Genomic DNA, 14,124 nt, shown 5'->3' on the forward strand with positions numbered 1-14,124 from the left:
GCTCCTAGTGTACTTTGGACTGATATGAGGAATTTGGGAATGGTTGATGAATGATTGTTAAACCCTGACTGGGTCAGCTATTACTGTGTGTTTAAGATTTGGGATGGAAATTGTTAAACTTGTGTAACTATTGCTGTTATGTTTGGAGGATTTTTAGGAAACCTTACTGTACTAGTCTGCTATGTATAGGAATTTTGATTCACTCTTGGGATTTATATGTGGGATGGTTATTTAATAATTTCTTTCCATGAGAAATAAAAGGGAGGAAGAGATAGGAAATAGGGGAAACTGGTGGATTTTTCTCAATATCTGAAAGAATGGGAACAATTCCTATTCATTTTGCCTTAGGCACTTCTGCTTCACCCCCTATCTCATTAGTTCAAATTGGGTTGGAAATTATTTAGAGTTTTTTTGTTTGTTTGTTTTTACTCCTTGCTTAAAATTACTGAATTATGATTTGCTGGTTATGTTTTAACTTTGAACCCTTTATTCTGTTGAAATTGCCCTGGCAGACTTAGTTTTGGGGATTATATTTTAGAAACAACCAGGAATCAGACACCTGTCTGGGACTGGCAGTCTCTCTGATCTGTTTCTCCACTCCTGTAACCCCAGTTTCTTAATTAATATTTTAGCATTCTCAAAGGATCTTGCAGTTTTGTGTTAGGCTTCTAAAACTTCGAGGTTTGCCTGCCTTGATCTAACTTTGCATACTCTGACACTCTGCTCAGAAATCTGGATCCTTTCTGCAGCCCTGTCTGTTCCTTTGGGTGGGGACAGGTGGAGCTACTCTAAGTCTCATCTTTCTCCCCTGGAGTGGGTTGCCTCTCTGAATGGGCAGCACAATTGTCTTGAGCCCTGCTGCTCTATAAGAAGAGGCTGAGTTTAATGCACAAATGACCACAGATTTAACTCACAGTGAACTGTCCATCTCAAATTGGATTCTCTGGCTGAGATGCTCCCCAACTGCAGAGGACCTGACATGCTTGCAATAGGGAGCCTTTGTACTGCTGATTAACTCTGGGGTTATCAAGGAAAGACTTGTCTTTGCCATAAGATCTTGCATTTTTCTAGTTTTATTTTGGTTTCACATAGGGTTGGTCAAAATTATGGTGCTGAACCTTCCAGGTATCAAGAGGAAGGTGAGTCAATGATTTGAATATTCAAAAGAGAGAGTATGGAATGTTGTGCCACAGTTCCCTTTTATTGTCCTGACTCAGTTTACCAAATTGTCCTGCCTCAGTTTCCCTAAATTGTCCCACCTCAGTTTCCCTAAATTATCCTGCCTCAGATTCTAATTGTTCTGCTCAATCCTGCAACACCCACCCCTCCCACCTAATCATGATAATCCAGATAAGGCAAAAGACCTTCTATCTTAGACATCATGACCCCAGTCATTCCCTATTTATCAGAATATCTGGTGCCCTCCCCCCACCCTGTCAGAACCGGATTGATAGTCCGTTCCTGCTCTCAGTGCTCTGACTCTGCCCCTGCCTCAGTTTACCCCTGTAGTTGAGCCATGTGTGTATAGCCTTCCTGGGAAGCTCACATTAGCTGCTGGATGCTTTGGACATCAGCCCTGGGGGAAGCATGTCCCCAGCACAATCTTTCCCTCTCAGAAATCCAAATAAAACATTAAAAATTCTCTAATCTCTTTCTTGCCTCAGTTTCTCTGGCATTACATAAGCATGTTTGAAAATATATATGCTATTCTTCACTTCTAGTCCACTTTCTTTCTTAAGAAGTCTTCTGGAGCAGTGGTATCAAATCCAGAGAATAAGGATCTCTATGGACACATATTAGCATTACTTATTTTTGTTGAGTATTTCACAGTTATATTTTAATCTATCTTGGCTAGCTCTGAGGGTCTTGTGGTCTGTATGTAGCATGTCTGATACCTCAATTTTGGAGTAATTTGTGGTTACTGCATTGAAGAGAGTTCTTAGGTCTTGCAGTTATTTTTCTTTACACTGTTGTAGTCATTGTATAAATTATTTTTCTTCTTTTTTTGATTTTTTTCACTCCAGGTTTTGATTTTTTCACTCTAGGTCACCTTGTACAATATCTCCCAGATTTTTTTTTTAATCAATCCCTTTTGTCATTTCTTATGATGCAATAATTCAATTACATAATTATACCATAAGTTATTCAGCCATTTCCCTGATAGTTATCCCTTTAGTTTACAATTTTGCTACAACAAAAAGTGCTGTTATTGATTTTTTTCCCCCTACATATCTTTTCCCCACTTCTTTTAAGTAATTTTTTTTTTGGGGGGGAGTTATCATTTTAAATTGTTTTCTAAAATGGCTTTGTCAATTTACAGTTTCATTAATGCCACCTGTCCTTTCATATGTTGTACAACAACTGTTACTTTCATTTTTTTGACATCCTTCCCAATCTGATGGGTATAAGGTGGAATTTTACAATTATTTTAATTTAAAGTAAATTATTATTTGAAGAATTTTCCCCTCCTGGTTTTATTTCCTTTTTTTTTTTTTTTGTACTTACCTGTTCATATCCTTTGATCATTTATCTACTGGGAAATGACCCTGAGTTCTTGAGAGGATACACCGGTGAAACATAAAGTCTATCAGTCTGTTTTTTTTTTTTTTTTAATTATAGCAGTTTAATATAAAAACTGGAAAAAATAATGGTGAATAAAAATTAAACTATTTCCAGAATAGTTTTCTACAAATCCTAATATCACAGTCACCAGGGCAGTGTCCAGTGTGAGGGGCTCCACTATCTTTAGATAATCACCAGGTGATGTGGAGAGACCCAGAAAGTGGTGAATGGAAAGGACCAGATAGACTAACCACTTTGGGGAGAGGGTTTGCTTGTATCTCTACAGGTGGAGAAGGAATCAGATGGGTGCCAACGAGCCATATTCGCCTTGTCCATCTGAGAGAGACGGAGCAGACCCTTGAAATGAAGAAAGACCCAAGAAACATCGGGTGGTTCTGTCACTGACTGTGCCCACCACTGAAAGAGTGTGGCAGTTATGACATTTGACTCTTGGACATCAAAAATTTTGGATTTCAAAACCCTCAGGAATCATTGGATTCTCTGAGACATGATAAGACTGTTGCAGGACTTCAAAAACTTGCGGGGATCATTGGATTCCCTGGCACATGAAGCAATGGACAATAGATTAGTTTTGGACTATCTCTTGGCTGCTGAAGAAGGCATATATGTGACTGTTGTTTACACACCCTCCTTCTAGGACTTCTGGCGATCTTTCACAACACCATGTTGATTTATATTGTTATATTGCTACTTGCATGTACAATTCATGTTTGTTACACCATGAGCCTGCACTGACTGTGGGGAGAGTCATCACTGCTAGCCTGTGCTTTATTGCTATGTGCTTGTGTAATATCTCCCATGCTGATGAGCTTGTGTATACCTGTTTCTAGTAAGACCCTTCAGCCCAGAAACCCACTAACAATATCTGGCTCGATTCCCCACTTCCCTTTGGTGTTTTTCATCTGTCTTCCTGAGAAGTCAGGAAGGACGTGAGCACCTATGTTCTAAAACAAAAGAAAGCGGGAGATGTAAAGGGCTGAAACTCTGAATAGGTGCACTGGAATCAGACAACCGAGCACTTAAGGCTAATTACCTATTGGACAATAATTCTATTAGCATATGCTTGGAGAATGGCCCTTCCCACTATTCTGTGCTGGTTTTGATCTTTTGGTGTATAAAGAGAATTGTGGGATGGACTAGGGGGTGTAGTAAGACAAACCAGAGTCACTTTGGTGGTAGATGAAGAGAAGGAAGGTTGTGGAGATCCTGTGTCCATTCAATTCACTTCTCCCCCTAAAGACCAAGAACTTTTGCTTATCCTGACTCCGGCTGATTCTAATGTAGCCAGGGTGCTAACCAGAACTTCACAGTCCATGTAAAAAAAAAAATGCTTCATTCTACACTCTGGGTCCATCACCTCTGTATCAGAATTGGGTTCATCATGAGTACTTCAGATGTTATAGATCATTGTATTGATCAGAACAGGCAAGTCTGTCACATTTGATTATTATATTGCTCACTGTGTAATGTTCTCCTGATCCTTACTTTATTCTGTATCAATTCATGTCTTCTCATCTCTTACAGTACAATACTATATTATTTCTTACAGTAGAATGGTATTTTGACACATAACCAATGTTAGAAATATGGCTGTTGTCTCTCTTCCAGTCATTTTTATATTAAAATAGATTTATTCCTTAAGGGCTATTTCTCTTTGGAATGAAAATTGAGTAGCTCTCAAAGCCAGCAAATACATTTTGGTGTTTGTAAATCATCTTATTTGTAAAATGCTTTAAAGTTTGCAAAGCACCTCATTTGAATGGGACAGGTTTCTAAGGATGAGGTAGGTACATATATTATTATCCTCATTTTAAAGATGAGCAAACTAAAGTTAATTTGTTCAATAGCTTTCTTAACTGACACTTTATGCACTAAGCATAGATATCAAGGAAGCCTTGGGGCACATGTAGTCTACAACACTTGCGAGTGTGGCCCAAATCATATTAAGATGCAGTTACCTGATTCCACTGTACTGTTGTATTAAAAAAAAATGTATAACATATGTGGTTTTCTATGTCAATATGCGACCTGCAGGGATCCCTCTTTATGGTTTAGTGACCCCCGTTCTATCTAGTTAACACTTCTGCCCTACATCAATATCATCAAATTCATCAATCAAAATCTGCTTTCTGAATGCTTCTTGGTGTGAAGAATTAGGCAACCAGAGACAGAAGAGAAAGTGGAGGGAGTTCTCCAAGAGTAGATACCATGGGAGGAAAGAAGGGGAAACACCATTAACTTGTTTTGATGCCTTTTCAATGTATTTTTTTTTTGAATGTTATAAGAAAAAGAAAAAGTCAGATCATGGCATGACAATGCTTGAAATATTCTGTCCTAAAATCCTACCTTTCTGACTAGAGAGGGGAGGTGTATTTCATTATCTGTGCTTGGAGATCGTGACTAGATTTTTCAATTACTCAGAATCTGCCTTCTTAAGAGTTATATTTAAATTTATGTTATTGAAGCCATTATATATATTCTTCAGATTCTGCTAACTTACTCGGCATGAATTCATAAAATTTTCCATGTTTCTTTGAATTCATCATATCTGTAATTTCTTACTGCACAAAAATATTTCAGGAGTCATATCCCATAATACATTTAACCATTCCCAAACTAAAAGCGACTACTTTACTTCCAGACCTTTATCACAAAAGATTCTGCATTGTCTTTTCTGTCAGGTTATTATTTTTTTTTTAAGATTAAAAAAAAATTAGAATTACCTTAGCTTTAAAGTATTCCATAATGATGGGACTTCACAAATTCTTATTTTTTAAAATTTGCTTCCTTTTTCTTCCTTGAAATCTCTTTTTGTGAGACTCAAGTAAATCAACAAGCCTTTTAAATGACTTGTCCTGTCATTTGGGTGTGTCAATATTATCCATAAGTTTTCTTGGCAAAGATCCGGAATATTTGCCATTTCCTTCTCCATGAATTAAGGCAAACAGGTGTGACTTATCTAGGATCACATAGCTAGTGTCTGAGGCAGAATTGGAACTCGGGTCTTCTTGACTCCAGGCCCAGAGCTTTATGCACTGAGCTAGTATATGTTTGTAGAGGCCCAGTGTTGCCTGTCTCCTCTTTTTAACATGCTTCACCTTTTAGTAACTCAATATTTCTATTGAGTTAAAGAGAAACAATAGAGAAGTAGTTCTTCATTTTTTTTTACTCTTCAAATTAGAATCACCAGGGCCCCAAGAATATAAAATACTCTGGTACAAATTAAAATGGTCTCTTTTATTGATAAATTGAAACCTAAAACATGATCACATTTAAAAAAAAAAAAAAAAACCTTATTAGGTAACTTTCTTTTTGAGCACATTTCAGAGTGGAGAAGTCTTGCTTTTTTCATTCAGGAGACTGTGATGGTCTCCCTTTCTCAGGTTTATTTTGAATCGATTGTCCACTGTGGGCAGGTAATGGCAAAGTTTCATCCAAGAAGACATCTCTGTTAATTCAAGTCTTTCCTATGGTGTTAGAAAACCTTTCCTCATTTGACATTTTAAAGCCAACACTTGAAAACAAAACCAATTTTTAAGCAAAACAATCCCTTGTATCGGCTTATTACAAATTTCTTTTATAAATAACTTCCCCCCTCCCCAAACTTTAGAAACTTTATTTAAAAAACAAACAAAGAAATGAAGCTGAAGGAATTAAAAAGTACCCGTCACTTTACTCTCTTTAACAGACTGCTCAAAGTTTTGAGGACGGCTGCAGGGTTTGCTTAGTACAGTCACAAGCTCACCCTATCAGCTTCTTGTGGGCATATGGATGAGGTCTTCCTAATCACTCTTATCCTCTCCTTGGTAATGTCTGTACTCTGGCTTCAGTTCCCAGGTATTTTTGTGGGTCCCTTTAACATTGTAAATGCCTATTTCTCTCAAGATTTCCTTCAGGTATATCTAAAGAAGAAAAAAAGAAACCACAACAGATTAGATTACGATGATAGATAATCACTATATTTTGCTTAAAATACAATTATTTGTTTGCCAGAGCAGACTTTTCTGTAACAAAAATTACGACCTGACAAATGTCAAGCTCTCAGAGGGATTTCTTGACTACAGTTTAAGAATTCTGCTATGCTGGCTTCTGACACTATACTATTAGTCATACCACACATACAATTACCATGTATTTCAATTTACAAGATGCTGGAAATCTATGCATGCCATCAAATTTAAAGCAGAGGGGTTTTTTCTAGTTAAAAATACACGAACACCTAGCAAATTACTGGCGTTCAATGTTTATTATTATTATGATACCTCATTAATAACAATTGTAGCAGTAATAATCCATCGCTGCCAATCCTGAGAGTAAATCATGGAGTTCTACATGAAGTTACAAAGCCAGCAGCTGCAGAGGGGCCACAAGAGTCTGGAAGGGGGTCAGAGAGGGTCATTATTATGAAGTAACCAGTGCAGTGCCTATATACAGGACAAAATGCCTGTATCAAGAAATCTGGAACTCCAAGCTTGCTAGTCACAGGAGGTGCCTGATCAGCCAGTCATATTCTCAGTTACTCCCAGGTCATGTCCTGGGTTGTAAGACATCAGGGAAAATTCAGTCATGATAGCAAAGTGCTTCAAAATACACTGTAGTCTGCTGATTGGTGACCCTGGAGTTCATGTGCTAAGGGGGCATGCAATGCTCTACACTTCTTCCTCACCAAAAGAAAAGCAAATGAAGCTACCTAAAAGGAGAAAAAAAGGATCCAAACCCCTATGGATTAATCTATCATAGAACCCAACTCAATACTGTGCTGTTCCAGTGTGCAAATAACTGCATCCCTGCTGACAGATGAGGAAAGAAGAAGCATGTTATAAGCTGACCAGTGTTAATTTAATTATTTCTCCTTTAGGGGAAAATGAGTCCTGACTTTCAGACATGGTTTCAAAATTCCACTTTCTAGTTGTGGAGTTAGAAAGAAGACCCTTAGTTTCTGGGGCCCTTGAATGTCTTCCTGTTTCTCTTGGAATGTCAAGGGAAAACACCAGGAGCATCATAAGATCTCTCCTGTTGCTTTCTAAATGTGAATTTTTGGGGTGGTGCTAATGAAGATAAAAGATGGGAGAATTCTCTTAGAAACTGACTTCACTTTGATAGGAGAAGAATGAATTTTTGATAAAATCACTGAAATTTTAATCATTGAATTTGTACAATTGTGTGATGGACAAATCACTTATTTGATTTTGAGGAAGCTCAGTTCAGTTGTAGTTTTTAAAGCAAAGCATTTTGGTTAGAGTCAAGAATGTATAATCTGGGACCTGTAAATCTGGTTTAAAAAATCGGCAACTATTTCAACACAATTCCTTGTAATTTTGTGTTTTGTCACATGCCTTTAAGAAAGGGCTTATGACAGAAACTAAGTTCTGAACGCCTGGGCTGAGGGATCTTCACAGACAGCCTCTACTACCTCTGAAGGTTTCTCAAGTCTATTGCTTAGCTCCCTGAGATGAACAATCAGGATGACAGGCATTCAACAGGGAATGCTTGTAACTCATACTTCCCACAACCATCACATATCAAAGGCTCAATGTTTTTAAAAAACAAAACAAAATTGTTTCAAAGGCTTTCTGTCCCATGACATCAGCACTCCCAGTCCAAGCCCAGCAGGTGGCAGCAAGGGATCAAGTGAGCACCGGGGCTATGGTCTCCCAGTGACCCAGTAGGGCCCTTTCTGGATACATAGACAGAGATGTTTCTGAGCAGCCCAGATGACAGATGCCTATTACTTTAAATTGCATTTTTAAAAGGCGTACACCTAAGAACTCACAGAAAAGTTACCATAAACACAAAGCTATGAGTTAGGCACAAATTATTTGTAATCTAAGTACAAAATGGCCAATATGGTGATTTATATGTTCGGTTTCAGTGAATTAAGTAAATGGATGAAAAGCAGCTGCAAAACAGTGGTTTGCCTTTAAGGTTAAATGATTGAAAGAAGGTAAAATAAAAAGACCTCCCAGTGTGAGAGAGAACTCCCGGTCAAGATTCCTTTCCTTGAGAGTAACTGTAATTTTGAGATACAAACTTGTCACAGTGCCAAGTTGGTGAGAAATGAGTTGGTAAGAAATGGGCGCGAGTGTGTACACACACGTACCCCCCTCCCACAGCTCCTTGGACATTTGCTGTTTTGGGGAGGGGCTCCCCCATTTTTGCTTGGCTGGCTTGGTATAAGGATATAAGCATATTAGGTTCCCTTCACATAAAGACAACACCAGTGGCAGCAAGTCACAAGGCATGAACTTTGACTTCTTTCCCCTTAAATGGAGATACAGAGGTTGCAACGAATCATTATATTCTCTTACTTTGCCTCAGTATTTATTAAGCACTTACTAAGTGAACAATTGTGGATACTGGGTGAGGTACTGAGTTCAGCTAAACCAAGTCCCTAATATAAAACCAAACTTGATGATGCCTAAGAAAGGTGAGAAATATCATGGGAGGGCTGGAGAGATTTGGGCTTTAGAGAAGGGGGGGGGGGGAAGGGAAGTGAGAAAGGCAGGGCATTTAAGGCACTAGGAAACTGTGAGGTACAAGAAGTAGAAGAGCACAGGACAGAGGGGAGGAAAAAACCAACACTTTGTTACAAGTACACAAGTACACAAGCACAGTGTATGTGGAGAAGAATAACAATGAAACAAGACCGGACAGAGAGGAACACCAAACTGGAAGACCTTGCAAGCTAAGAAACTTGAATTTCACTTGGTAAATAATGGGGAACAGCTGAAAGGTTCTGAGCAAGAGTGATATAACCCATTTTGTGATTAAGGAAGACAGGTCTGGTAGCAAAGTGTAACCTAAGTTGTAGAGGGAAAGAAAATAGAGGTAAGGAGAAGTATAGAAGGCTAATCAAATAATGTCATCAAAGTTCTAGAAGTCAATGTCTAGACATGGAAAAATGTTCTCGTTCTCTATGCAAGGATTATCTGCTTGTTCTCAAATCTAAAACTGATGGAGTACACATCTGCTTGACCTAAGTCAGCTAACCTATAGCTATCCAGAGGGGGAACTATGGAGTCTAAATGCAGATTTAAGCATACTATTTTCACTTTTTCTTTCTTGTGGTTTCCCCCTTTTGTTGTGATTCTTCTTTCACAACACGATTAATGAGGAAATGTTTAACACAATTGTACATGCATAACATATCAGATTTCTTGCTTTTTTGGGGAAGAGGGAGAGGAGAAAAATTTGGAGCTCAAAAGATTAAAAAAAATTTTTTAATAATAGTTTTTTAATTTTCAAAGTACATGCAACAATAGTTTTCAACATTTTCAACATTGTGTCCTAAATTTTTCTCCCTCTCTTTCCCCTAGATAACAAGTAATCTAATACAGGTTAAACATGTGCAACTCTTCTTAACATATTTCTACACATACCATGTTACACACACACACACACACACACACACACACACAAAATCAAATTAAAAAGGAAAAAAAAAAGACAAAGAAAAAAAAAAAAACCAAGCAAACAACAACAAAAAAGGTGATCTACATTCCATTCCCATGGTCCTGTTTCTGATGAAGATGGCTCTATCACAAGTCTATTGGAATTAACCTGAAATCACCTCACTGTTGAAAAAAGTCAAGTGCATCAGAGTTGATCATCACAATCTTGTTGTTTCTGTGTACAATATTCTATTGGTTCTATTCCACTTAGCATCAGTTCATGTAAGTCTCTCCAGGCCTCTCTGGAACCATCCTGCTGATGATTTCTTATAGAACATTAATACTCCATAACATTCATATACCATAACTTATTCAGTCACTCCCCAACTTATGGGCATCCACTCAGTTTCTTGGAGCTCAAAATCTTACAAAACTGCATGCTGATACCCTTTGATCCAGCAGTGTTACTACTGGGATTATATCCCAAAGAGATTATAAAGAAGGGAAAGGGACCGGTACGTGCATGAATGTTTGTGGCAGCCCTTTTTGTAGTGGCTAAAAACTGGAAACTGAATGGATGTCCATCAGTTGGAGAATGGCTGAATAAACTGTGGTATATGAATATTATGGAATATTACTGTTCTGTAAGAAATGACCAACAGGATAATTTCAGAAAGGCCTGGAGAGACTTACACGAACTGATGCTGAGTGAAATGAGCAGGACCAGGAGATCATTATATACTTCAACAACAATACTATATGATGACCAGTTCTGATGGACCAGGCCATCCTCAGCAACGAGATCAACCAAATCATTTCTAATGGAGCAGTAATGAACTGAACCAGCTATGCCCAGAAAAAGAACTCTGGGAGATGACTAAAAACCATTACATTGAATTCCCAATCCCTATATTTATGCACACCTGCATTTTTGATTTCCTTCACAAGCTAATTGTATAATATTTCAGAGTCTGATTCTTTTTGTACAGCAAAATAACGTTTTGTCATGTATACTTACTGTGTATCTAATTTATATTTTAATATATTTAACATCTACTGGTCATCCTGCCATCTGGGGGGGGTGTGTGTGAAAAATTGGAACAAGAGGTTTGGCAATTGTTAATGCTGTAAAGTTACCCATGCATATATCCTGTAAATAAAAGGCTATTGAATTAAAAAAAACAAAACAAAACTGAATGCTGAAAACTATCTACATATGTAATTGGAAAAAATAAAATACTATTAAATTTTAAAAAAGACATGATTGTTAAGAAGAAAATATTAGAGCAATTGGACTGGAAAATGTTACAGCCTGAAGGAGATTATACCATGGAGTCAATGCTACCAGCTAAGTGGAACTCCCTAACACACTACTTATATCCTTGTATGATTGTGGTTCATAGTTTGAGAAATATGTTGTGGCATAAATTCAATTATTCAATCTTCCCATAAGTGATGAGGTTACTTTGGCACTAAGTCTGTAAATTATTCAGGTAGAAAGAAACTGTGGATAACATAAAAAGATGAGGAGATTCATAATCTTCCAATAAGATCAGACTAGCAAAAATCTCTCTCTCTCTTTTTTTGAGGGGGGTTACCAAATCAAGTTCTTAAGGAACAACTGTGTTTGATAAATGCCATAAAGGCAAAACAATTATATGTAGAAAGAATATTCAGGGTATTTAGTATAAGAAGTTTTGGAATTTGTCTCTTCCTCCTGTGGATTTTTTTTTTTTTTTTTTTTTGGCCTTTCATTATATTTTTTAACAAAGAAATCTGTCAATCAACTTTCTACCACAAAAGATTGGGGAAATTTCTCACTACAGACTGTGTTCTAGTACTCGGCCTGCACAAGATCTGAAGGAATCAACTGGCTCAGGTCCAGCAATTCTTCCTCAAAGAGCTGTGTGGGAGTGTTTACAGCCAGACTGAATTTGAGAAAGAAAGTCCTACAGGTTCTGCGAGAAAGAAAAGCAAGTCATGTGTGTGTTCTAATAGGGCAAAGGACCAGGAAACCAATGCAGGGGGAAAATGTGGTTTCAAGGCAGAAAAGTGGAGTTCTTTTCCCCAGTCCATGACTCTTTGTCCTCCTTCTTCCTAAGCCTGAGCCAATATATGTAGAATCACATGGCAGAGCAGCCTACTGATTCTGATTCTTCCTCTCCTTCCTCCCACCCTTGCCATTTCTTTCAACCATTCAATCATGATTTCTTTTCTCTATGGATGCTCCAAACAAAACGATGGGTGATACCTGGAAAGGAATCTAGCCACATATGTGGGAGGCTCTGCATAAAAAATATATCTCAATTTCGAGAGGGTAATTAAAATATCCCACAGAATGAATTTACCTTTAAGTTAAATTTGAAACTTAAGCTCTCATTATTTAGTATGTAAAGTAAAAATGTTACTCAATTCAGCTTTTATTCAGAGATCTTATACAAATATTTATGCAAAGATTGCATTTAAACTAAAAAAATTTTTTTTGAATAATGTAACCTCTAAGGAAAAGGAATCTATTTATATATCTATATCTACACATTTTTTCTTTGCTAAGGAAGAAAATTACTAATAGCAAATTTGCTAATAGCAAAATATATGAAATGTTTTAGCTTGCTTCATTTCTGTTGGTTTTTGTTAAAGAATCAAGTTGCCCACACAAAACTAACCTGGGGTTATGAATTCCAAAATAACACTTTTCTTTACCAAGCGAATTTCCTGTTCTCAAGTGAGGTCTCTGTTTTAACCTAGGTGCTTACTGCTTGGTTGTGGTTTTATGCTCCACAGTTATTTTTAGAAGAGATGAAGGATGATGAAATGAGTTTGGTACTAAAGAACAAGAAGTTACATATGAAATTCAATTTATGGGTCACTGCAAATGTGAAACAAAATGGCAGCTGATAATTTCAAGTAGAATATCCTTCTAGCTGAAGATTTAATAGCGAAAAAGGAAATTTTTAATGGCCAAAGTTCTTATAACTTTGGAAAAAACCCTGTCAGGATAATGATAATTCTTACTAGCCCTGTGAAACAAGGAAGAGGTATTATATAAAAAGAAAGGGAAAATAGAAGTCAGTGTCCTGCTCCAAAACAGAATTCAACCACTCTAATTCTTTGACATGTGGTCATCTAATCTCTACTGGAGACCTATTGAGAAGGGCCACTAACTCCTACCTCCTGATGTATCTCATTTCACTTATGAACAGCTGTCTTTCTGTCTTCTCTAGTTCTTCTTTTTTTCTTTTTTAAAATTTTATTTTATTAAAGCTTTTATTGACAAAACATATGCATGGGTAATTTTTCCACATTGACCCTTGAAAAACTTTCTGTTCCAAATTTTCCCCTCCTTCCCCCCACCTCCTCCCTTAGGCAGGTAGTCCAATACATGTTAAATATGTTAAACCCAATATATGGATATGTATTTATACAGTTAATCTTGTTGCACAAGAAAAATCTGATGAAGAAGGAAAAATAACCCTGAGAAACAAAACAAAATTCAAGCAAACATCAACAGAAAGAGTGAAAATGCTATGTGTGTTCCCCACCCAGTTCCCACAGTCCTCTCTCTGGATGTATACGGTTCTCTTCATCACTAAACATTTGGAACTGGTTTGAATCATTTCATTATTAAAGAGAGCTATGTCCATCAGAATTGATCAGCACATAATCTTGTTATTACCAAGTATAAAGACTTCCTGGTTCTGCTCATTTCACTTAGCATCGGTTCATGTAAGTCTCTCTAGGCCTCTCTGAAATCATCCTTTTGGTCATTTCTTACAGAATAATATTATTCCATAGCATTCATATACTACAACTTATTCAGCCATTCTCCAATTGATGGGCATCCACTCAGTTTCCAGTTTCTTGCCACTACAAAAAGGGATGTCACAAACAGTTTTGCACATGTGGGGCCCTTTCCCTCCCTTAAGATCTCTTTGGGATATAAGCCCAGTAGAAACACTGCTGGGTCAAAGGATATGCAGCAGTTTGATAACTTTTTGAGCATAATTCCAAATTGCTCTCCAGAATGGCTGGATCTGTTCTAGCTCTCTTCTACAAAACCCGATCTAACAGATTAGGTATGTGAATGAACCAACAGACAGACCTAGGAAAAACTTTTCCTTGTGTTCCCCAATGTCCAGGTATAAAGTAA

General features: G+C 37.3%; 1 protein-coding gene across 2 annotated transcripts in view; it reads right to left on the reverse strand.

The window, feature by feature from the left end:
- Window positions 1–5,801: 5,801 nt before the first annotated feature.
- The window catches only part of GTF2F2 (general transcription factor IIF subunit 2), a 167,528-nt gene continuing 159,205 nt past the window's right edge, over window positions 5,802–14,124 (reverse strand). For both annotated transcript variants that reach the window (XM_031958395.1, XM_031958394.1), the window contains one exon: window positions 5,802–6,485. In XM_031958395.1, coding sequence (XP_031814255.1) covers window positions 6,366–6,485 — 120 coding nt within the window. In that variant the 3' untranslated portion in view covers window positions 5,802–6,365. The remainder of the gene's footprint in view (window positions 6,486–14,124) is intronic.

The sequence above is a fragment of the Sarcophilus harrisii genome, chromosome 3 (genome assembly GCF_902635505.1).
Source record: "Sarcophilus harrisii chromosome 3, mSarHar1.11, whole genome shotgun sequence".
In the NCBI taxonomy this organism is placed as follows: Eukaryota; Metazoa; Chordata; class Mammalia; order Dasyuromorphia; family Dasyuridae; genus Sarcophilus; species Sarcophilus harrisii.